The 26,435-nt window shown below is 34.5% G+C and overlaps 1 protein-coding gene across 1 annotated transcript in view; it reads right to left on the reverse strand.

Annotated features, from left to right (window-relative positions):
• The window catches only part of ACBD6 (acyl-CoA binding domain containing 6), a 158,769-nt gene that overhangs the window by 69,321 nt on the left and 63,013 nt on the right, over positions 1 to 26,435 (reverse strand). The window contains exons 5-6 of the mRNA XM_010992916.3: positions 16,265 to 16,370; positions 2,556 to 2,645 (exon numbers count right to left, since the gene is read on the reverse strand). Of these exons, the coding sequence (XP_010991218.1) occupies positions 2,556 to 2,645; positions 16,265 to 16,370 (196 nt within the window). The remainder of the gene's footprint in view (positions 1 to 2,555; positions 2,646 to 16,264; positions 16,371 to 26,435) is intronic.

The following is a 26,435-nucleotide window of genomic DNA, read 5'->3' on the forward strand; positions in this document are numbered from 1 at the left end:
GTAATCAAACCAATGTAATACTGGCATAAAAGCAGACATACAGACCAATGAAATAGAATAGAGGTCCCAAACCCTCGCATATCTGGTCAAATGATTTTTGACCAGGGTGTCAGGATCATTCAATGAAGAAAGGACAGTCCTTTCAATAAATGGTGCTGGGAGAACTGAATATCTACATGCAAAAAAATGAAGCTGGACCCTTACCTTATGCTACATACAAAAATTAACTCAAAATGGGTCAGAGACCTAAAAACAGAGCTAAAATCATAAAGCTCTTAAAGAAAACACAGGAAAAAGTTTCATAACACTGAATTTGGCAATGATTTCTTGGATATGACACAAAAAACTCAGGCAACCAAAGGAAAAATAGATAAGCCGAACTGAAACTGTTATGCATCAAAGGACACTACTATCAAAAGAGTGAAACACAGCTCACAAAACGGGAGAAAGTAACTGTAAATCATGTATCTGATAAAGGGTTGATATCCAAAATAAATAAAGACTCCTTACAACTTAACAACAAAAAAACCTCCAAACAACCCAATTAAAGACTGGGCAAAGGATTTGAACAGACATTTCTCCAAAGGAGATAAACAAATGGCTAATACTGACTGCTCAACATTAATAATGTTCAGCATCACCAATCATCAGGGAAAGGCAAATCAAAACCACGAGATACCACTTCACATCGAGCAGGATGGCTAATATCAGAAATACAGAAAATAACAAGAGTTGGTAAGGATGTAGAGAAACTGGAACACTTGTGCATTGACAATAGGAATGGAAAATGCTGCCGCCACTGTGAAAAAAGGTATGGTGTTTCCTCAAAATGTTAAACAAAGAATTATCATATGACCCACTGATCCATTACTGGATACATACTCAAAAGAGGTGAAGGCAAGGACTCAGACAGACATTTGCTACCAATATTCATAGAAGTATTAATCACAACAGTCAAAAGATGAAAGTAACCTATGTGTCCATAGGTGGATATCTGGATAAACAAAATGTGGCGTATACATACAATGCAATATTATTTAGTTTTAAAAAGGAAAGAAATTCTGACACATGCTACAATGTGGATGAACCTTGAAAACATAATGCTAAGTGAAATAAGCCAGTCACATAAGTACAAGTATTGTATGATTCCACTTATATGAAGTATCTAGAGTAGTCAAATTCATGAAGATAGAAAGCAGAATGGTGGTTGTCAGGGGCTGGGGGAATGGGGGAGTCAGTTATGAGTACAGAGTTTCAATCAGAGAATACAAAAAAGTTCTGGAGATGAATGGTGGTGATGGTTGAACAATTGAAAGTATTTAATGCCAAAGAACTGTACACTTAAAAATGGTTAAAGTAGTAAATTTTATGTTATGTATAGTTTGCCACAATTGAAAGGAAGGGAAGGGAAGGGGAAAAGGTAAATCATAATGACTTTGGATTTGGCAATGATTTCTTAGGTATGACACCAAACACAATCAATGAAAGAAAAAAATTGACAAACTGAACTTCATCAAAATTAAAAACTTTCGTGCACCAAAGGACACTATCAAGAAAGTGAAAAGACAACTTACAGAAAGGGAGAAGATATTTGCATGTCATATATCTGACAATGGTCTAATGTTCAGAATAAATATAAAGAATTTTTACATCTTAAATAACAAACAACTCAGTTTAAAAAGGAGCAAAACATTTGAATAGACATTTTTCCAAAGAGGATATATACAAACTGTCAAAAAGTACATGAAAAGCTACTCAACATCATTAGTCATTAAGGAATTACAAATCAAAATCACACCATGATGACATATCACTTCATGCCTACTAGGATGGCTATTAAAAAGGAAAACAATGAGTACCGGCAAAGAAGTGGAAAAACTGGAACACTCATGCATTGCTGGTGGGAATGTAAAATGTGGTAGTAGCTCCTGTGGAAAATAATCTGGAGGTTCCTCAAAAAGTTAAATATCAAATTACCATATAACTCAAATTCTCTTCTTAGGTACAGAACCAAAAGAACAGAAAATAAGCATTTAAACAAAAACACATATACAACTGTTCACAGCAACTACTCCCAATTGCCAAAGGGTGGAAACAACCCAACTGCTCATCAACTGATGCACTGATATAATGTGGTCTAGCATACAACGGAGTATTACTCAGCCGTGAAAGGGAGGAAGTACTGCTACATGCTACAGCATGGATAATCCTTGAAAACATGCCAATTGAAAGAAGCCAGACACAAAGGCCACATATTTTATGACTCCATTTATATGAAATATCCAAAATAAGCAAATCCACTGAGACAGAAAGCAGATTAGTTGTTGCCACTGCCCAGGGTGAGGCAGAAGTAGGGAGTAACTGCTTAATGGGTACAAAGTACCCTTTCAGGCTGATGACAATGCTGCAGAACAAGATAGCAGTGATGGTTGCACACTGTTAAATGTATTAATGCCACTGAAATGTACACTTTAAAATTGTTAATACAGTAAATTTTATTTTATGTGGATTTTACCTCAATTTTTTTAGAAAAGCTCCCTTTTCATCACTCTTACCTGACAGTTAATATCAGCTCTATATTGCAGCAAGACTGTGACTAGTTCTTTATGTCCTCGATCACAAGCCCAATGGAGTAGAGCTCTGCCCTATAGACAACAGAAAAAGATAAATGAACTTGTTAATTCAGCTGCAGGGTCATATAAAAGACGCAATGTCTCATGAAAGACGTAGTAATATGTAAAAACGTAGGTTAACTATTTGAAGAATGATTGACATAAAAGGCTCTATGGGAAAGGCAGCAGACTTTGGAAAGCATGAGTTCTACTTCTGGAATCTGTTACGCACCAGCTCAGTGACTTTCTTCAGTCTGATCAGGTTCCTCAACCACAGAGTAGGAATAAGGATAATATGAACAACAGCAATACCAATCACATTTGTTGTAATGAACGGGCTACAAGATAATGCTTTGTAAATTTTGAAGTACTTTAAAAATATGAAAGATAGTTTTAAATTATTATCTCCACTTCTTCTGGTAAAAAAAAAATCTTATGTTTGAAACATGAGTACTTAAACCTAGGTAGAGATCATAATCTAAATGCAGTGTATCTAAATGTACTCGTTCATTCCTTAAAATGTAAGAAAATTTAACCACTTCGAAAGTAAGCACACCCCTTTATATCCCAAATCTACACCCTGAAATAGTCCCAAAACATCAGAACAGTCTATACTAATGTTTATCTGCAAATGTTGACTGAAAGCCACTTGTAAAATAGAATAGATGATTAACTGTTAGGAGACAAAGTACTAAATATGAAACATTAATTTTAACCATTGTCCACCAAAGACGAACAGCTACTATTGGTGTGTTAATACTCTTTTCCACTGTCAGAAAATCTTGGTTGAGTTAATGAAAGAAGCCTTACTTGGTCCAAAGAATAAACAAAAGCCCCAAAGCTAAGGGCTTTTCTGAAGAAATGAGTGATGGATGGCTTAACACTGCTTTTTGAGGGTGGTAGTGATGTTGTCATTTTTAAAAGAATGGAATGTTTTTCTACATTAAGTTGAAATCCCTGCTTTATGTCATGTTAGAAAAGATTTAAGCAGATACAAGCTGGGACAAAGATGACTTTAAAGTAAAAAGCACCTTTCAAGAAAGCTTTTCTAAACCCACTTACACTCTATCTTCAGACCCTCTTCACACACCCATTAGCTCAACTAATTAAACCAGGAACTCTTCTTGAAACAAACAAACAAACAAAACCCAAAGTAAAACAACTTCTTCCCCACAAATTGTCATTTTCTTTTTTCTTTCATTTGCTCCATTCATTTTTAATCCAAAGAGGAAGGAAAGCAGAAAAATTTAAAATGTGGGCAAATCATTCACAATTTGCTGTAATAGCACAACTACTTTGTCCAGAGCCCACTAAGAATTTTTTAAAATGGAGACAATTCTAAAAGCCAAGTGAAAAAATGTATTGTTGAATAAAGAACAGAGTTTCTGATGTTAAATTTTCTGTAGCTCTAATGTGTACTGATTTATTGTTACTAGGGCACTAATTCCTAAACCCTCCACATGAAAAATTAGATTTTCTAATAAGACTCTCAGAACAGATACCAATGTATAAAATATTCTATAGTTCAATGTAATTGTTTCAACAGCTTTTACATTAAAATAATCAGATAAAGTGTCAAAGTCTGTATCATTTTTAGTTCTAATTTTGAGTTTATGTTTTATGGCTATTAAGTTAAATTATTAACAAGAATTACTACATAACTAAAATGATGTGTGGTATACTTACACAGGGCACCTACAGAACTACCTAATAGTTAAGTAAGAAAACATAATATTAATGTATCTAGTATTTTTTACTGCAAGATGTACAGGTAATTTCTATTCATCAACTAGATTCCTGATTTTGCCTTAGGTTTAACCCAATAGGGTTACACCGACTAATGCTGAAGTATAAATCCTTAGCTGTTTCGAAGGGAAAGCAGACAAGCAACACATTTTACTGTTAATGGGGAGTTATATTTTAAATTTCCCATATGTGGTGCCAAAAATTTACTTTAGGGGAAACACCTATGACTGGACCTCAACAGTGATTCTCACTCCAGATGTATCTTCCAGAAGGGCGGCACTCATACAGCAATGTTTTAAGGAGGATGATGTGCTCCCAAGACATTTACACTATGCTTTTTAACACATTTTCTGACCTGCAATGTAATTAATTTTTGTAACACATTATTTTAATGGTACACTAATTAACCTTGAATTAGAATGAATTCTCTGACAATGACTTTTTGTAGAGGTGCTGAAGATAGCTACATTAAGACCACCTAGTGATTAATATTTTTATGCAGTATTAAGAAGCTCAAAAACAAGAGCAGGATTAAACATACTTGTAAACAAGCATAGATAAAATAAATCAGGCTTTGGAATTTTTGCCTTCAAAATGTCCTATGTTTAAATGAACGAAGACCAGCACAACCAGCATCTGAATGTGGTAACTCTTTACTTCTTCACATTATAGAGCTCCCGTAAACATGCTCTAATTTAAGATTATGAGTTCAAGTAATAAATAACTAGTAATTTGCAGAGATGCTAATCTCATAACCACTGCTGATTAAATCAGCAAATGAAGACCTGTGGTTTTTCTTTCTTTGTTAACCACAAACATACCTGGACCAATACAATGCAATTATTAAATTTATTAATTATTTTAGATACAGGATTCCATAATTTCTCTTCCAGGAAGAAAACCATGAATTAAGTACATATTAAAGTTATAGTTGCTTAAAGATTTTACATAAACTTATGAGCTATTTTACCTACTATATATATATATAATTATTTTAACTTCTATGAATGATATAATCTCTTTCAAGTTTTCAGGTTAAACTTATTTTTACTGTTATCATAAAAGCTCACAATTGTTTGCTTCTAGTTTTAATAACTTCTGAAAAAATATCCCAGAAGTATTTACAACATAAGTAGTAAAAGCCATTGTTGAAAAAGGAATCTTTGTTAGGCCACCAGAAGCCCACAAGCAACTGTTTGGAGAGCTCTGGATAAATTCTGGAATTCAAATACAGTAAAACACCAGGGGAAAAAGAGTTCTCATCTATTAACCAAGGGTGCAAAGACCGCCCTACTTCAGACAGATGAATGACTCAAAAGTGCTTTGAAAGCGCAGGGTGGCCGCTAACCTATTAAGTGGTATTACTTTCATACCTTCTGGAAAATACAGAGTAGGTCTTAATATTTTAAATGCTTCTTTGATATCCTTGGTTACTTGTCCTTAAACCATGGAGAATTTTTTTTTAATTAGATTTACTCCTGGAAATCACAAATTAAATGAAAAAAGATGGTATTATAAAACGAGTCTTTATGTTCTTATGGTATTTTGAGATCAGATACAAAACAAAGCATGTATACTACACATACTGTAGATGAAAACATGGCAAAGTTGGTATGTTTAAATTTGTATGAGTTGCCATTCTATCAAAGACGATATGTTACAATACTGTCTAATTAGCAAATGAAATACTGTAAAAAGGTCAACTTAAATTTCTCTCTTCAAAAAAATTGGGTTTCAATTTACAACTGTAGTAGAGACTGACTTTAGCTACTAATACCCTGTAATGTCTCTGTCCCCTCTCTCCTAAACCTATCTTCTACCCTTTGCTGATGCTGCTACAGCAACTGGCCAGAGTGAGAACTCCCCCACCTGCAACCACCAGAAACTAGCCAATGCCTCCTACTTCCAACTCTCAATAGAGAATCAACAATGTTCTTCCAAAAACTCAGACAGCAGTAAGATTGGAGGTCAGTTTATGATCTCAAGATGTGCCCACCATGGGAGCTAATACACATTTGAAATCAGTGTGTACTTGATCTCTTTCACTGGTTAAGATCTAGGGTAAACAGAAATGGTCCTGCAGAGCTATCGGGGAATTCAAAAGGATTTTAAATACACTGCTTAAAAAAAAGAAATCCCTTTATAAGCACTTACTAAGCTTTAATGTTAGTAACTAAAGGGTAAAGGAATAAGCAAGGGAGATTCTGTTTCATCCTGTATAAAGTAATAATTCAGCAGTAATAAGATGGCCAGGTGTCCATCATAAGACAATGGATGCACTATGATATAGTCATATGATGGAATATTACTCAGCAAGATAAAGGAAAGAAATACTGATCTATACAATGATATCAATGAATTTCAAAAACATGCTAAATGAGAGAAGCCTTACATAAAAAAGTACACATTATGATTCCAACTATACAAAGTTCTAAAACAGGCAAAACCAATCTATGGAGAAAAATTATCAGAACAGTAGTTACCTTTGTGGGATTAGGAGAAAGAATCAGCTGGGAAAGGACATGAGGGAACTTTCTGGGGTGACAGTAATGTTCTATATCTTGACAGGAGTTTCAGTTACATAAGTATATGCATGTCAAAATTAACTGAATATGCACTTAAGATTTGTACATTTCATTGTATATAATGTTACCCTAAAAGAAAAACCAAACTAATGCTGAATTCTAGTTAATGATATGTGTGCTGAAGCATTCAGAACAAAATACATTATTTATAAAATACTCTGAAATGCTTCAAAAAATAAGATAGATTGATGGATGGAGAGGCGGATGTTGATAGAGGAAGCATAGTAAAATGGTGGTAGAATCTAACGGTAGGGATACTGATGTTCACTGTAAAATTCTTCCAACTTTTCTGTATGTTTAAAATTTTCATAATAAAGTTGGAAAAAACCAAAAATTTGCATACCTACATTCATAGCAACATGACTCACAATAGCCAAAATATGAAAGCAACACAAGTGTCCATAGATGGATATTTAGATAAACAAAATGCAGCACATACATACAATGAAATATTATTCAGTTTTAAAAAGGAAGGAAATTTTGACACGTTATATATAACATGGATGAACCTTGAAGACATCATGCTAAGTGAAATAAGCCAGCCACAAAAGCATAAATATTGTATAATTCCATTACATGAAGTAGCTAGAGTAGTCAAATTCATGGTGACAGAGAGCAGAATGATGGAGGCCAGGGGCTGGGGGAAGGGGCAGAAAGGGGAGTTAGTGTTTAATGCATATGGTGTTTCAGTTGGGGAAGAGGAAAGGTTCTCGAGATGAATGGTGGTGATGGTTGCACAAAAATGTGAATAGAATATATTTAGCACCATGAAAACTATATACTTAAAAAGTTAAATTTGTAAATTTTGTTAAGTATATTTTATCAAAATAAAAAAAGTCAAACAAAAAATATGTTGCCAAACCTCATAAGATTTAAACTACATTCACCACTTTCTGATTTTGTGTTAAATATGAGTTCCTGATGTAAAGTATTACCACAGACATGATTTTTTCAATGCTGCTACCTGTATTAATACAAATGAGCATAAGCTGACAATCTAGAATGTATTTCTCAATCATTAGTGTGAATGAACAAATTTCCTTCAAATTAATATTTTAATCAACTACACAACTAAAATAACATATACTCAAATGTAGAAAGTTGTTTAGGAGGATGCAATTTTTTCTCCTTTTCTTAAATAAAAACATAAATTTAGCCTTAGTATAATGACTCTACCTCTTAAATCTTCTGCTTCTTTGTTAGGTTAATACTGTCAGTTTTGCCAGATTTTGCAGCAGTTTCTCAAGCCAAAAGCATTTAAATTATATTCTGACATGAGCCACAGATTTAAAACAAAGCAGGAAGGGAAAGGAATGGAGTCAAGAGAAAGGTGACCGTCTTCAAAGTATCTGAAAGAATCAATAAACATATGGAAAATGGTATAAAATTATGCCTTCAAGAGGACAGAAAGGAAAGAACTTAACTGAAGAAGTAGCTCAATAAAAGAAGAACTTTGGAGTGTATTAGAATCTATGAAAAACCAATGAGTTGTATGAATGCTTTGGGGGGACTGATGATAGGTAGCTGCACTGGAATAATGCCATCTTAATTTGTTCAAATATTACTACATTGTTACATTTGTTTTAAAACAAATTCAAATTAATGTACAGTTTTAAAATACTATTTAAATATCACTAATAAGCATTTATTTACTGTCTACTATACACGGTACTGAGCTGAGAAATAATGTGTGTGACAAGAATTGTGCAGACATAATATGTGTCTGATGAATGATAAGAAATATTCAATTCGTATCTTATGTATGCTTTACAAATTATTTAAATCATCCTTTACCCTTAAAAGTTATTTTCCTGGAAGAACTGTAAATATGTGGCATGTGTGAAGAGCTATATTAATATAGCTCAAAAATAAAAATTGAAATGATAGGCTTTCAGATCTTTTTCACATTTCTCTTCATATTTTTATTTTAAGGGTATTTTATATACATGTTCATGTGCTATGATGGTTATTGGTCCAAATCTATGCGTTTTAGGTAATAACAATAATTGTATTTATTTCAATAGGTGGGAATGCAAAAGTGGCTTATCATTTTATGACAGTAATTAAATTTCTTTTTGTGCTCACAGAAAATTTTAAGTGCAATAAATGTAATTTTTAGTCATCTCAGGGAAAGACTGAAATTGCGCTGAACCTGCTGGGTGAACATCTTAAATAAAGTCATATACCAACCCAAAGAAATCCCAGGCAATCAGTAGTGAAATATCTCAAGTTCATACAGTATATAGATAAACACTTAGAAAAATTGGATGTCCTTTCAAAATTGTAATTGTTATCCAACTTATTATAGTAGGGAAATGTCTTTTGCTTGATAAAGGGGTTAAAAGTATTTAGCTAGCAACTTAACTTTGAGATTATATACTTTTAATCCATCATCAAAGCTTACAAAGTTTTTGTTTCATTTGCTAGAGCTTTAAATGTCAAGAAGCAATATGCTTTATTTTATTTAGGATGTTAAGTTTGATTCTAATTTAAGCTCCCATCTCCATCATGTTCTTAAATTAATTCATACAAATCTCTGATTAATAATAAAAGGGCTTGCCATCAGTATTCAAAGCCCAGCCTGAGTTGTCATGGCTGAGAGGGCAGAAATCTGCTTGGAGCAATGAGAGAACCCAACTGAATTTCTGGCGTCTCAGTCTATGAATGTGTAATGTAAGCACTTCATCTGTTCATGGACACACAATGTTCTGGCAGGCTGAGGGTAAAGGTAGCTGCATGCGTAACAGACTGGAAGACCTGGGAAAGCATACTGTATCAAAGTAACTGAATGATTGAAGCAATACATTTTACAAGTGTTTCTTTTACTTTCACAAAAAAAAATGGTGTTATTTAGTGTAAGCTGTGTTCCAGGCATTTATTTTATCCCTATCACCGCTGCCCAATGATCTCTGCAGAGGCCACAAGTGGATTTGACTTTTAGTCCTACTTTATAAAAGAAATTGTTGCAAATCAGAGCATAACACTAGCATTGCTGACTGGAAACTGCTTATCCTTCTTAAGGCCAGGGGTGAAAAGAACTCTCTCTGACCTACATTTCCTTCCAATTTAGTAGTTGCATGTATTTGAGCAAGTAATACATGCAGCTCTGAAATAGTTCCTGACTGTAAAATAGGATAACGTCTACCTTACAGGGTTGTCGTGAAGACAACATGGTCATTAGTGAAAGTACCTTACAGAATAGTGAATATGGTAATAAGTGAAAGTACTCTGCAAACTATAAGCCACATTGTATAATATTACTATTTAAAAGACAGAAAATTCTAATAGGGATCATATAGTATATACACAATAATTTCCAGTAAAAAAAGTGACCCTGAAAAGCTAAGTGGGCTTCCAGTTTCCAGTTCCATGTGTAAGGAGCTAGAAGGTTGACACTCTACCCTAACAATAAATGAAAAGCTGAATAGACTGGAAAATCAACTATTCTTCTTGGATCCATAAGAGAAAGGAGGACACAGAGCAAACCACTGCCCCCGAGACTAGAGAGACAGACAGGTGAACTTGACATCCTGGAGCAGAGCCTCACAAGTGGACACCACCCAGGGGACCAATGCCAGGTAGGAAGACCTGGAGGCTCAGTGCAGACAACTCTGAGGGTTAAAAATTCCAGGGGTATCTATTCAAAGGATGCCCCCCCCAATACTGTGAGATTTACATCTGGGAGCTTTACCAGTTCCCATAATAAATATCAGAGCAAAATCTCCTCATGCTTCTGGCAGGGGAGGGGACACGAACCATTCTGAAATACACCAGAGCACTCTGTTCTTAACAAGGTCTGCCTTCAGGGGAAACTGTTTAACCGGTGCCGAACCTGTTGAGGTATTAGCAGAGTCTAACTGACCTGGGGGAAGGGAAATACTCAATTCCAGCCCACCCTAGCCATTCTGTCCCAACTAAAGGGGCAGAAAGAAACCCTGAGAAACACTTGTGAGATTCATGGTCCAGAGCCAGAGGCTGACTAAAAGACTAAGACCTAATCATAGGACCATAGAACACTTTCTCTGCCTGACAGCTCACCACCACATTACTAAGGGCCTATTTATAGCAGTTCCTTTTGTCTGGTACATTATGTCCAGCTCTCAGTAAAAATTACAAGGCAAGTCAAAAGGCAAAGAACCACAATTTGAAGAGAGAATAAGCATCAGAATGAAACAGGTCAGGGATGCTGGAATTATCAGGTTGGGAATTTAAAACACTTATGATTAATATGCTTAAGGGCTCTAACAGATAAAGTAGGCAGCATGCAAGAATAGATGAACAATGTGAGCAGAGCAATGGAAATTCTAATAAAGAACCAAAAAGAAATGCTGGGTATAAAAAACACTAACAGAAAGAAAGAATGCCAGTGATGGGTCTTTTAGTAGACTACACATGGCTGAGGAAAGACTCTGAGCTAGAAGATGTATCAACAGAATCCTCAAAAACTGAAAAGAAAAGAAAACAAAAACTAAAAACAGCAGCAACAAAAACCAAAAACCCTTAAAACCCAGAAAAGAATATCCAAGGACTATGGCACTATTACAAAAGGTATAACATATGCATGACACAGATACCAGATGGAAAAGAAACAGAGAAAAGAACAGAAGAAATATCTGAAATGATGACTGAACTTCCTCGAATTAATGCCAGACACCAAAGTCACAGATCCAGGCAGCTCAGAGAACACCACGCAAGAAAAATGCCCCCAAAACTACACCTAGGCATATCACTTTCAAATTACAGAAAATCAAACATAAGGAAAAATCCTGAAAGCCAGAGGAAAAAAACACATTGCTTATAGAGAAACGATAAGAATTATATCAGACTTCTTCTCAGAAACCACGCAAGCAAGAAGAGAGTAAAGTGCCGTAGCTAAACTGTTGAGAAAAAAAAAAAAAAACTGTCAACCTAGAATTCTGTATCCTGAGAAATTATCCTTTAAAAGCAAAGAAGACATGACTGGGACATTGTGCTGTACACCAGAAACTGACACATTGTAACTGACTGTACTACAATTTTAAAAAAAGTGAAGGAGAAATAAAGACTTTCTCAAACAGCTACGGAGGAAATTTATTGCCAGTAGACCTGCCTTGCGAGAAATGTTAAAAGTTCTTTAGTGAAAAGGAAAATAATTTAGGTCCAAAAATAGATCTACATAAAGAAAGAATGAGTAAAGAAGGGATACTTACAGGTATAATAAAAAACTTTTATTTTTCTTATTCTTAACTGATCTAAGATAACAGTTTGTTCAAAATAATAGCAACAATGTATTTGATTATACATGCTTATGTATTATTTATTGTGTGTATGTGTATACACACATATATAGTATGTGTGTATATATGCTTATGTATGCTCATATATAAGTGAAATGAGTGACAGCAATGATACAAGCGACAGGAGGGAGGAATTAGGATTATTTTGTTAGTATAAGGTACTCACAATACCCATGAAATAGTATCATGTTATTTGAAAGTAGACTTAGATGTAGTTGTAAATGTATATTGCTTACTCTGGGGCAACCACTAGTATAAAAGGTTAAAAAAAAAAAAGCCTCACTGATAATGATAAGAAAGGAGAGAAAACAGAATCGTATAAAATGCTCAATTAAAACCGCAAAAGGCAGAGAAAAAGTTGAAGACAAAAACAGAAACAAAGAACAAGGGCAACAAATAGAAAACAATAACAAACATGATAGATATTAATCCAACTGTATCAGTGATCACTTTGAATGTCAATGGCCTAAATGCAACGATTAAAAGACATTGTCAGAGTGGATCAAAAACACAACCCAACGATATGCTGTCTATGAGAAACCTACTTTAGATATACAGACACATACAGATTAAAAGCAAATGGATAGAGAAAAATATACCATGCTAACACAATAAAGGAAAGCAGGGATAGTTATATTAATTTTAGTCAGAGCTGACTTCAAAGTAAGGAAAGCTATGAGAGATAAAGAAGGGCATTACATAATGATAAAGAGGTCAATTCTTCAAGAAGACGTAACAATCCTTAATGTGTATGCACCTAACAACAGAGCATCATTTGCAGATGGTAGAAATGCAAAATGGTACAGCCATTTTGGAAGACAGTTTGGAGGTTTCTTATAAAACTAAACATTCTCTTACCATAAAATCTAGCAATGGTACTCCCTGTTATTTGCTCAAAGGAGATGAAAACTTACATCCACATCCCACACAAAACCTGCACATGCATGTTTATAGGAGCTTTATTTATAACTGCCAAAACTCAGAAGCAACCAAGAAGTCCTTCAGTAGGTGAATCAATAAATAAACTGTGCTACATCCAGACAATGGAACATTATTTAGCACTATAAAGAAATGAGCTATCAAACCATGAAAAGACATGGAGGAATCTTAAATGCATATTACTAAGTGAAAGAAGTCAATCTGAAAAGGCTACATATGTATGAGTCCAATTATATGACATTCTGGAAAAGGCAAAACTATGGAGACAATAAAAAGACCCCTGGTTGCCAGGGGAGCAAGGTTATGAATATGCAGAGCATGCAGGATATTTAGGGCAGTAAAAATACTCTGTATGACATTATAATGATGAATATTTCATTATACATTTGTCCAAATCCACAGAATGTACACCACCAAGAGTGAATTCTGAGGTAAATTATGGACTTTTGGTGGTTATGATATATCAGTGTAAGTTCACCCTTGGTTTTTCGTTTTTTTTTTAAAGTATACCATTCTGGTGAATGATGTTAATAATGGGGGAGACTATATATGAGTGTGGGCAGGGGTCAAATAAAAGAGGAAGATATTGGAGGAGACGGCCCATCAAAACAGAGAAGTAAACAATAAAAGGTGAAGACCTGGGATGCCCAAAAGAGGAGAATCCAGGAGAAAGAGGAAGAGAATTCCCAGGATAGTGGTAAAGCGTAACCCAGAATAACGCTTACTGGAGATGCCTAGAGAGCAACCAGTCCAGATTAGAGATGAAAAGGAAAGAGGGTTCCAGAAGAAATAGCGCTTAAAAAAAATGGTATGGGATTGATTATCTGATGCACTTGACTGTGCTGAGAAGACTTCTATCGGGCAATTTGAGGAAAGAATTAACAACAGGAATATAGAAGACCAAGAAAATATAAAAACAAAAAAGAAGCCATTATTAACCTTAAGAAAAACAAAATGGTATATCAGTTATATTATATATAATTTATTCATTCCTTCCCACCCTTTCCTTGCTTCCCTATAACCAGAGCAGACTTCCTACTATACTGACCAGGGGCTTGGCCTTGTGACTTGTTTCAAACAAAGGAATTAAGAAGATGTGACACATGCCATATCCAAGCAAAGCTTTAAATGTATTTGTGGGGTCTGGTTCTGTCTGCCTTTATTGTCTGCCCGTATAGTGTCTATTCATTGGGACTGGATCTCAGAATGAGAAGACATGAAATCAAGATGAACTGAGCCCAAACAAGGTTAGCAGAGCCCAGCAGAGACTCAACTGACTCAAAACCTTTTGAAATATGAGCAAGAAATAAATGCAGTTGTTAGCCATTGAAATTTGGATTTTCTTTTTTTTTTTGCTACAGCAAAAACTGACTGATGCACATAGTACAGTCCATAGCTTAGCAACAAACAACATTTACATGGTCATAATAATAACATAATTACATTATAACTGTATTATAATTGACTATATCACATTATTACTTACATTATACTGTAATTATATAATAACAATAATAAAGGCATTGATTCAAGAGAGATTTAATCAGAAAGATGAAACTAAAAGCCGTGATATAACTATGTTAAGAGGGTGGGGGGAGGGAGGGAGGAAGATGAGTGAAATTGCTAAATCCTAACATAATACAGAAGAAAATCAATAATGTTTAGTGCTGGTAAATCAAAAGATGCAAGTATATTATTTAGAAGGTAATTATTTTACCTTTAATTATTTAGAAGGTATTATGTAGGTAAACTGCAAAAGAAACAACTAAAATAATCGAAAGTTTCTGTCTCAAGGGAGCTAGAATCAAACGTGAGAAGGATGCAGGTAAGGGAGTACGTTTTTTCTTGTAAGGCTTATGTGTACTACTATTTAATTTTCTTTGAACTATCTACATGTATTAATTTTATAAAAATCTTAACTCATGAGCACAAAAATTTAAAAACAACAATAAAATCAAGGGAAGCAGTCGTGCCTGATTTACTAAAATAAAATGTATTCTCGTCCTGAAAGGCAAGTAAAGAACTCCAGTTGGAATCAGAAGACCCAGTGTTACTGTTTCACAATCTGGCTTCTACTTTTGTCTAGCTACGTCTTTCTTGGCTCTGTTTCGTTATTTATGGTATTACTGGTGCTCCTTTACTACAGAATTATAGTCTTACATTTTCAGTTCCAGATGTCACTGCCAATATATTACGGGAAGGATGTTGCCTAAAAGTGAGATAATATTAAGGGCTAACCTGTATAGAGAGCTCTCAGTTAATATGTAAGTTGATTATTTATCTACTCCACACATCACCTATGATCACTGCATGTCCTCTTCCTAACAGTTGCCACCTTTTGGTCATTTCAATCATCTTTACTGCATTATAAAAAATTGAGAAGTGATTAAAAGTGATTTTTTAACAACTGTAATTCAGGGACAGGTTTAAGCTCAACATGTGGTTAGCTTTATTCACAAAACAAATAAATTAAGAAACAATATACTTTACAAAATGATTTAGCATAGGAACCCTTTAAATAGTGGGCCTGCATTTAAATGATAGGATTTACCAAAATTCTGACACAGTTTTCTAGAAATATAGTTACTGGGCAAAGGACAATATACCTGTTTAAGGTATAATGATGGAAGACACTGATGGTATTTATAAATATTTTTATATTACCTATGGATTTCACATATTATGTTAATAGTCTCATTCTTTAACATGAACAAAATATAAGTTATTTTCCTGCTGCAAGTTTCAGCTAGTTACTTCTACAATAGAAAGAAATATAATAGATACGGACACAGAGAGTATCTTAAATGGGTAGCACTATCTCATTTAGATATTCTGATATACTTTTTTTTTTTTAATTTGGGGGGGTAATTAGGTTTGTTTGTTTGTCTGTTTATTTTAGTGTACTGGGGATTGAACTCGGGACTTCATGCACGCTAGGCACACACTCTACCACTGAGCTAAACACTCCCCCGCCCAGATATTCTGACATATTCTTAACCATACTGTAGTTTGAGTTGTAGTTCATAGGCCTGCCATTAAGAAAGAAAAGCATTGAGGCAGAACAATAAAACATAAGAAAATATTTAACAGGGCACATTTTTCTTACCTCTTCATCTTTCATATTCACATCCACGTTTTTCGATTTGATGACCTTGGTTATATGGTCAATGTTGTTTTCCCTGCAGTAATCAAATATGTTTTTGTCTTCTTCCCTAATTAGAGTAAAAGAAAAAAAAAGTGTCTTACTTACTAGGTAATACATAAAAGATACATATTTTTGGTACAACCTGTTTGCTGCAAACATTAACAGAATCTGTTTTATAAAGAATTTTACATGAACAATTATGGATTTTCAGTAAGACATAATACCTCCAACCTCTGAAAAGACTGAAGTGCTTAGCAACTATAATTACAGAGAAAAGCTTCATCTGCTTTAACAAGTTACACTAGTACAATAACATAAATCTCGGGGAGATTTGCTCAGTGCTCTTTCTCTCTCCAGTTACTTTTACACACTGACAGGCACATATATCCTCTGACTCGGAATTTTCTAATGCAGCACTGCAGTGAGAAGGTCATTTACTATTGCCTGTTCAGAGGTATCAAAAGATGAGGACATAGCTTACTCTTATTCTCTTACAGAATAACAGAATGGTAAGTCGATTGCTATTCAGGTTAAAAATGTGTGTGTGTGTATATCTATATCTGTATATGTATGTATGTATGTATGTATGTGCGTGCGTGCGTGCATGCGTGTGCATGTGTGTGTGTGTGTGTGTGTGTGTGTCTCCCGAAGTAATTTTCTTAAGGGAAAGACAAAATCCAGAAATCTTTCATGAGATAATAGAAACAAAGACTGGGAACAAAACCTGGGAAGCATACTACGTACCCAGCACTATTCTAAGTATGTCAATGCACTAATTCATTTACTCTTATCCAACAGTTTCACTCCATAGATACTTCCTCGCTCACAGGTAAAAAGAGGTTATGTGACCCATCAAATGGTATTGCACTTATCAAAGGTAGAGCAAGAGCCAGGTCTCACTCAGATCAACTGATTCTGTATATAGCACATTTTTCTATTACATCAGGCTGCATCTCAACGAGCAAGCTGTAGTTTATTCCAGAATCTAAAGCAGAAGTTCTTAACGTGAGGTCTACGAGTTCTCTAAAACAGTACACAGAATTATCTGTGCAAATGCATTTTTTTAAAGTGTGTTGGTGGAGGGGGGATGAGGAGGTAGCTTCAGTGTGATTCTCAAAAGGAGCAATGAATCCCAAAAGGATCAGTAATTTGGAATATTAACAATGAAACTGTTCTGTATGTGGACTGCATTTTCTAAACAGGCATAAAAGAATGCAATTTGAGTTACAAAAATTATAACTATAACTAGTCTGGTAAGGCCATAGCTTCCATTCATCAGAAATTAAAGCACCTGGCCACAGGAGTCCTTCTACCTTAAGAGCCAGTTTAAATACTGTATACCCTTTTCATAAAAAGTTATTTCCATTCAGAGGTAACTAACTTAAAATACACTACTTTGGCATTAATCATCTAAGCTTTTCTTATGCATTCAATGTATTTAATTGAGTACCTACTACATGCAAGGCACTGGGCAAGATTCTTTTGATAACAGATATCAAGGAAAAGCAAGAAACTTTACATTCAATACATGTACAGTATGGTTGAAATGATAAAAATCTATAACCATTAAATAAGGTAAAGCTGGATCTTTAAAAAGGCCTATCAGAAAACAAATGAGAAACAGCCTGCTTCAAGCTGAAGAAAATGAGGTAGGTTTCCAGGAAAAAAGTTATGCTAAAAAAAAAAATACATGGTCTCTTGAAAATATTCATTTGCAGAAGAAAAAAATGCTTTTCTAGATCACCTACTTTGAAAGAAAAGAGAGAAGTCTGAGGCCAAAGCCCCAGAAAGGAGAAGTCTCAGTTTTAAAATTAAGGCTACATATAACCCTACTCTAGCTATATTTAAAGTGCTGAATGCACTTTCTGTGAAAAAGGGCATTCAGCATTCTGACTTGGGAATAAGAGGGACTTATTTTCCTTCAATCCAGTAACAGAGACCCTTCCAATTCAAGAGGCAGCAACTTCAGCTGTGAGAGACAGTACTGTGACATTTTAAGCAATAATAAAAAATACACTACTCACCAATTGTTTTGACTTTGAAAATAGTGGGTAGTTGGTGGTAGGGTACAGAAAGGAAAGTATGGGGGATCCTTGGGAGGTAGGTTACCCAAACCAGTAACACATAAGGGTTACTCATAGATGAGAGGACCTTCTAAGTGGTTCTTCTTCCTTAATTCCAAAGGTGCATTATACCTATGCCATGAGCAGTAAGATGAAGTACAGTACAAACTTATTTAAATGTTTATACTGCTTAATATGTTTTTCAGTTTTTGACACTTATCATTTATATCAATTATTTTGTTTTCATAAGTAAATTTTTTTGGAAGTCAGGGGCATTTTTTCATCTGGATACCTGCTTATCAATTGCAGCTCATCATTGCTAAATATTTTAGGCACATAGAGATATTTATAAAATACTTCAGGGAAGAGTACACAATGTAAATTAAATATCAAAAGAAAAGTCAAAATCACCACAAATGTGCTACAAAGCTGAGTAACTAATAATAAAAAAAATTAAGTGATGCTCTTGGGCCTAGTTGTTAAGTACAGTTATCTACTCCGATTTCAAGTTTTGACTGTTTCACTTGCCAGCAACCAAGCTGTCTTTATACAATGCCACCACCTGGTGGCCAAAATGGAGAAACATCTAGAGTAATATCTTTCCGTTATTTCCTTTCTTGCTGCCTAAAGATTATGTACAATATACAACCCAAATTATCTTTTTCCCTCTAAATATCTCATTAATACAGTCTTTCATGAGCAATTTTTCTGTGTATCCATACTTAAATGAAACACGTGCAAATGGAATTCAAACACCAAATATCACAGAGCCTTAATAAATGTCCAGTGCCCTCCTACATCTTCTCACTTTTTCCTCCCTTTTCTTATGATTCTTACCCAGTTACCTTTCTTTCTCTCTGTTGAATGTGAGTGATAAAATTATCATATCCATTCTCTATAGATGATCACGAGGTTTTCATTTTTCATAATGTCCCACATTATCCCTAGCAGAAGACAGAAAGACTCTCTTTAAATTACTCCATATTTTCTAAAATTGACAGAAAGTATATATCTGAATGAAGGAAATCACTGGCTTTCATTGAAATTCTTTTGAAATATGAGGGCACACACTTGTGAAAGAGAAGGATATTTAAGTATGGTTGTCTTTCATCAACCATAGGAAGAAGAGATCCTTGCCCACTCCCAAAAATGCTATCTGCACCACTTTCTACAAAGATTACATTTTCCTATCAAAAGAATATTTCAGATAGTTAGATTTCATGGCAAGCTACCTAAAGTCCATTTAACTGCTTTCCATCTACCTCATAAAATTAAAAAACACATTCATGCGAGTAGCTCAGAAATCTAACGATCTAATAGACATATTCAGTAAACAGTTCAATTCAATTCATACATTTATCAAGCAACTGGTAATCAGATACAAAAACAGTACTCCAATAAACAGACAATGAAAAATTACTCACTGAATGAATGAAAACACGAAGAAGAGCAAGCCAATGCCTACACAAATATAAGCAAATGCCACTAATTCCTCAAAACAAGGAATGTATACCTGTGGGCTCGAGGAGTAAAAAAAAGACCTTTAAGGGAATGTGCAGGTATGGAAAATAAGAAAAGAACCAATTTCAGCTCAACTCTAAATAAACACATTCTTTCCTCAACTAATCTACCTGAAAAGGTTCCTGTGGTAAACACGTCATCACCGTTTCCCTTTTCAGCATTCCCCTGCTCAGCCATTCTCCTAGTTCATAAAAGAAAAGCATACACCTCTCTCCATTCTCTGGTAATACTTCTAGGAAGTATAACCAAAAGACTTCACTAAGATTTAGCAAATGACTATTAATTAAACTTGTTATCCTTTTGTTTAAAAGTACTCTGTTTAACATATAGTTGATCCTTGAGCAACACGGGGGTTGGGGTGCCAACCATCCGCAGAGTCAAAAACCTGCCTATAACTTTGCAGTCAGTCCACTGTATCTGGGGTTCCACATCCGAGGATTCAACCAGCTGCAGACTGTGTAGTAACAAGCACATATTTTGTGAAAAAATCCACAGATCAGTGAATCTGCACAGTTCAAACTCATGTTGTTCAAGGGTCCACTGTGCCAGAAAAGGTCTGGGAAAAAAATTAACCCCAAGTGGTACTTCCCCAAGATATAAAATTATCCAGAGTACCAAACAAAGGGACAATTTTGATGAAAAATTGGTGTTGGGGAGACTCCTGTAACTAAGGTCAGAGGATGGACAAGGTGAAATAAACAAAACAAAAAAGACTGGCTGCTGATCTCTGTCTCATTCTAATAAAGAATAATATTCATCTGTTAAACTATTTTTAAAAGCATCATCCATCTTGGTAAGACACACTTCCAATAAAATTTTACTATGTTTAATAATTATTTAACACAAGGTGTAATAATGTTGATCAACTGTATAGAAGTAATAATTCAAATGAGAAAAATTTAATGCTTAAAGCTTCTGCATCACAGAAAATTAAAATTTTAACAATTCCAACTTATATACATGTTTTTGTTGCAGAGAACTGATACTGTGCTAAGACTACACATATACTGCTTTAAAACAAGATTGTGTGGGAGAAGTTGAATGAAAGGAGAAAAAGAAATGATGTAAAATTTCTAACTATTAAAGACCTTGTTAATATATTTTTTAAATCAAGGTCAGAATTTTATTTATTTTATTTAAACTTTCTATTTCAAGACACTTGAAGATTCATATGCAGTTATATGAAATAATATAGAGAGCTGGTACTTTTTTCCCAGTTTCCCTCAATGGTAATATGTTCATGTATTTTAAAAAATATATTATTGTAGTATTTAGATTCCATTGGATACATCTAGAATAGTAATCTGTTTATTTTAAAATTCCATTAATAAAATGCCAGAAATTATGCTCTTTACAATTATGTAAACTTTTAAATAAAAATTTTAGATGTTATCTAAAAATGTAAAAGGGAACACAGTCTTCCAAAATTCTCTTAGGAACTACATTAGCAAAGATTTTTTAGCATATCACTGCTCTAACCCAATATTCTAAAGTAGAGGCCCAAAGCAAGGTGTGGGCCACTCAACAAAGGATGATCAAAGAAGGCATCATTGAGAGCTGACATTACAACTTAGCCTTGAAGGATAAACTGACAACCCAGCTACGTTATTGAAGGATTCTGAAGAACAGAAAGAAAAGGAAAAGCATTAGCAAAAACAGGTGTTCAGGGGAACTGCAAGCAACTGGTATGGCAGGGTGCTGGGAGATAAGGTTAAAGGGATAAGCCGGACAACAGATCAGAAAGAAGCTTCTCGGCACACTGCATATAATGTAAGTAACAAATGTTAAGTAACAAATTATCTAGAAAACAAAATAGTTATCCCACCTTCCAAAACTTGGAGTAAAACTGTCCTCCTAAAGTTAAACTAAATAAAAGCTACTAATGAGAAAAGAATGTCTCCTACAAAAACTTAAAGAGCTACTACTTAATTCAGATACCAACCTTCACATGTCTTAAAGAACAAAAACAAAAAAACAAGACAAGCAGCATGTAAAACAATGAAGCTAGAACACTCCCTTACACCATACACAAAAATCAACTCAAAATGGATCAAAGACTTAAACATAAGACAATATACAATAAACCTCCTAGAGGAAAATATAGGCAAAACATTATCTGACATACATCTCAAAATTTTTCTCCTAGAAGAAATAAAAGAATAAACAAATGGGACCTAATGAAACTTACAAGCTTCTGCACAGCAAAGGAAACCATAAGTAAAACAAAAAGACAACCTACGGAATGGGAAAAAATTTTTGCAAGTGAAACCGACAAAGGCTTGATCTCCAGAATATATAAGCAGCTTATACGACTCAATAAGAAAAAAATAAACAACCCAATCCAAAAATGGGCAGAAGACCTAAACAAGCAATTCTCCAAGGGAGACATACAATGATCAATAGGCACAGAAAAAATGCTCCATGTCACTAATTATCAGAGAAATGCAAATCAAAATTACAATGAGGTATCACCTCACACCAGTCAGAATGGCCATCATTCAAAAGTCCACAAATGAAAAATGTGGAGAGATGTGGAGAAAAGGGAACCCTCCTACACTGCTGATGGGAATGCAGTTTGGTGCAGCCACTCTGGAAAACAGTATGGAGATTCCTCAAAAGACTAGGAATATACTTACCATATGACCCAGGAATCCCGCTCCTGGGCATATATCCAGAAGGAATCCTACTTCAGGATGACACCTGCACCCCAATGTTCATAGCAGCATTATTTACAATAGCCAAGACATGGAAACAGCCTAAATGTCCATCAACAGGTGACTGGATAAGAAGAAGTGGTATATTTATACAATGGAATACTACTCAGCCATAAAAACCGACAACATAATGCCATTTGCAGCAACATGGATGCTCCTGGAGAATGTCATTCTAAGTGAAGTAAGCCAGAAAGAGAAAGAAAAATACCATATGAGATTGCTCATATGTGGAATCCAAAAAAAAAAAACAAACAAAGCATAAATACAAAACAGAAATAGACTCACAGACATAGAATACAAACTTGTGGTTGCCAAGGGGGCGGGGGGTGGGAAGAGATTGACTGGGATTTCAAAATTGTAGAATAGATAAACAAGATTATACTGTATAGCACAGGGAAATATATACAAGATCTTATGGTAGCTCACAGAGAAAAAAATGTGACAATGAATATATATATGTTCATGTATAACTGAAAAACTGTACTCTACACTGGAATTTGACACAACATTGTAAAATGATTATAAACCAATAAAAAAAGTTAAAAAAAACAAAACAAAACAAGACAACTACCATCAGTAGGAGGTATGGTTAGCAATGAGCCGTAGGGGGAAGGAAAAGTGAAGTCAATTTTGAATACTGCTCAAGAGAAACAATCGGAGGCAAAGAAACATTCAGAGGAATTTCTCTGCTGGGAGACAGTTTGTTCAAAAGGCATCATTAGAACTTTGGCTAAAGCAACTCTAAAAACAATTCCCTTTCTCTCACTTTATTTAATGTTCACAAATGGTCAACTGACTAATTAATTTATCTTTCTGGGTTCCTGAATACTCAGACTAAGGGCACCCAGGGTATCAAAGCACTTGGATCATATATAAAGATATAGCCCCTTTGGTAAATAAATAAGCCATTTAGTTTACACCTCAATTTCAGATAAATTTTTTTATTGCTACTTTGTCTCTGAGGGTCTGCTTATCCATTTGTCTTTTATTTAGATCTTTGAGACTGAAGAATGGACACCGACCTATGGCAAATTCACCAAAAAGCCACTGTGAAGCTCCTTAGGAGTCAGTCTTTTTAGGATGAAAGCCTGCACTGCACGTCTTAGAAAATTCAGCAGTACTGCTGGTGAACGCTACTTCTTTGTAGGAATTTAAGTTCCTAATTTATTGTTGGATGTACGGCCAGAAACTGTCAACCTGAAAGGTAAAGGATTACTAGTCCGTCTAAATACAGTGCTAGGAAACAATGAGGTCATCTCGCTGATCTCATTTGACTATGATTTCCAACCTTCTATCTCGTATGCCAAATACAATGTTCAAAGTCCATTACTGATTCTTTTTTGTATAACCTTTATATACAGTTGACCCTTGATGTGGGTTTGAACTGTGTGACTTATATATGGATATTTTTCAATAGTAAATATTACAGTACTCCACATTCTGTGTTGGTTGAATCTGCAAATGCAGAGGAACCCTGGATATGCAGGGCCAGCCATAAGCCACATTTGGATTAACTTCTGCCTTGTTCAAGGATCAGCTGTATGTGTGTGTGTGTGTGAATATAATCTTTATTTTATACATGTCTATATATAATCTTTATATAATTTTTGATATGAATATAAACCATCAATATTTTAGAAGCTGAGATAGAATATCTACATGAAAATTAAGATTCACTCCCAACAACACATAAAAAGGATCATACACCATGATCAATTCGGATTCATCCCAGGGACTCAAGGATGGTTCAACATATGCAAATCAATCAATGTAATGCACCACATCAACAAAAGAAAAGACAAAAACCACATAATCATCTCAATAGATGCAAAAAAGCAACTGATAAAATTCAACATCCATTCATGATAAAAACTCTCACTGAAGTAGGTACAGAGGAGACACATCTCAGCATAATAAAAGCTATTTATGACAAATCCATAGCCAACATAATAGTCAACAGTGAAAAGCTAAAAGCCTAGAACAAGACAAGGATGCCACTTTCACCACTTCTGTTCAGCACAGTATTAGATGTTCTAGCCACAGCACTCAGAAAAGAAAAAGAAATAAAAGGTATTCAAATTGGAAGGGAAGAGGTAAAATTGCCATTATATGATACTTTATATAGAAAACCCTAAGGACGCCACACAAAAGCTAGTAGAGCTGATAAACAAATTCAGCAAGGTAGCAGGATACTAGATTAACAGACAGAAATATGTTGCATTTCTTTACACTAAGAAGGGAATACCAGAAAGACAAAGTAAAAATACAATCCCTTTTAAAATTGCATCAAAAAAAAAAAAAAAGCTAGATCAGTCTAAGCAACCCAATCAAAAAATAGGCAGGAGACCTAAACAGATATTTCTCCAAAGAAGACATCCAGATGGCCAACAGGAACATGAAAAGATGTTCAACATCCCTAATTATAAGAGAAATGCAAACCAAAACTACTATGAGGTATCACCTCACACCAGTCACAATGGCCATTATCAAAAAGTCTACAAATAATAAATGCTGGAGAGTGTGTGAAGAAAAGGGAACCCTTCTATACTGTTAGTATAAATGTAAACTGGTGTAGCCACTAAGAACAGTATGGAGGTTCCTTAAAAACTAAAAACAGACTTACCAAATGATCCAGCAATCCCACTCATGGGCATATTACCAGAAAAGACTCTATTTTGAAAAGATACATGTACCCCAATGTTCATAGCAGCATTATTTACAATAGCCAAAACATAGAAGCAACCTAAATGTCCATCAACAGATAAATGGATAAAGAGATTGTGGAATGCTACTCAGCAATGAAAAAGAATGAAATAATGCCATTTGCAGCAACATGGATGGACCCGGAGATTACTGTACTAAGTGAAGTAAAGAGAAAGACAAGTATCATATGATATCACTTATATGTGGAATCTAAAAAAATGATACAAATGAACTTTACAAAACAGAAACAGGCTAACAAACTTGTGAGAAAACAAACTTGTGATTACCAAAGGGGAAGGGCAGGTGGGGAGAGAAAATTAGGAGCTTGGGATTAACAAACTACTATATATAAAACAGATAAAAAACAAGATCTTACTGTATAGTACAGGGAACTATACTCAATATCCTGTAATAAACCATAGTAGAAAAGAATATGAAAAAGAATAGTAACATATATATATAACTGAATCACTATGTTGTACACCTGAAACAAAAACAAAATTATAAATCAACTACAGTTCAATACAAAAAAAATTTGTATTTTTTAAATAAAAAGCATGTTTTAGTTTACAGATACATAAAAAAATACAGGCATATTTTAATTTTATGTGCAGCTGCTTCTCTCCCTGAAAGAATGTGTTCTTACTCAAAGGTGTTGGTATTAGGCTTATCTGGGAGGAGACAAACAGGGGAAATCAACCCCTAACTCAAGGGTTAAATAGTAGTCATAGTTGTCATATGCAGCACATAAAAAATCTCTACTTTTAATTAATACCTAATTAAATTTTTTGATGTTAGTATCACCTTGTAAAACACTTTCTGAGTCTTAATCTTATCAAAGACTATAAATGAGAGTCTATACTATACTATTAAAATTACACAGGTACAATTTTACAGATAGCACCTCCTTTCTGAAACATCTTGGTCCTAAGCCCTGGAAGAAGCAAAACACTGCTCGGGCAGTAACAATGCTCCAGAAGCCTAGCAATGAGATCAAAGCACTTAAGAAAGTGCTTTATTTGTTCTATTTATTGTTGTTTGTTGTACTGTTCTTAAAAATAATTCTTGAAATCCTAGGTGCCAAATAAATACTGAAGAACCATTTACAAAGCTGGCATATTTTATTGATTC

The sequence above is a fragment of the Camelus dromedarius genome, chromosome 23 (assembly GCF_036321535.1).
Source record: "Camelus dromedarius isolate mCamDro1 chromosome 23, mCamDro1.pat, whole genome shotgun sequence".
Classification (NCBI taxonomy): domain Eukaryota; kingdom Metazoa; phylum Chordata; class Mammalia; order Artiodactyla; family Camelidae; genus Camelus; species Camelus dromedarius.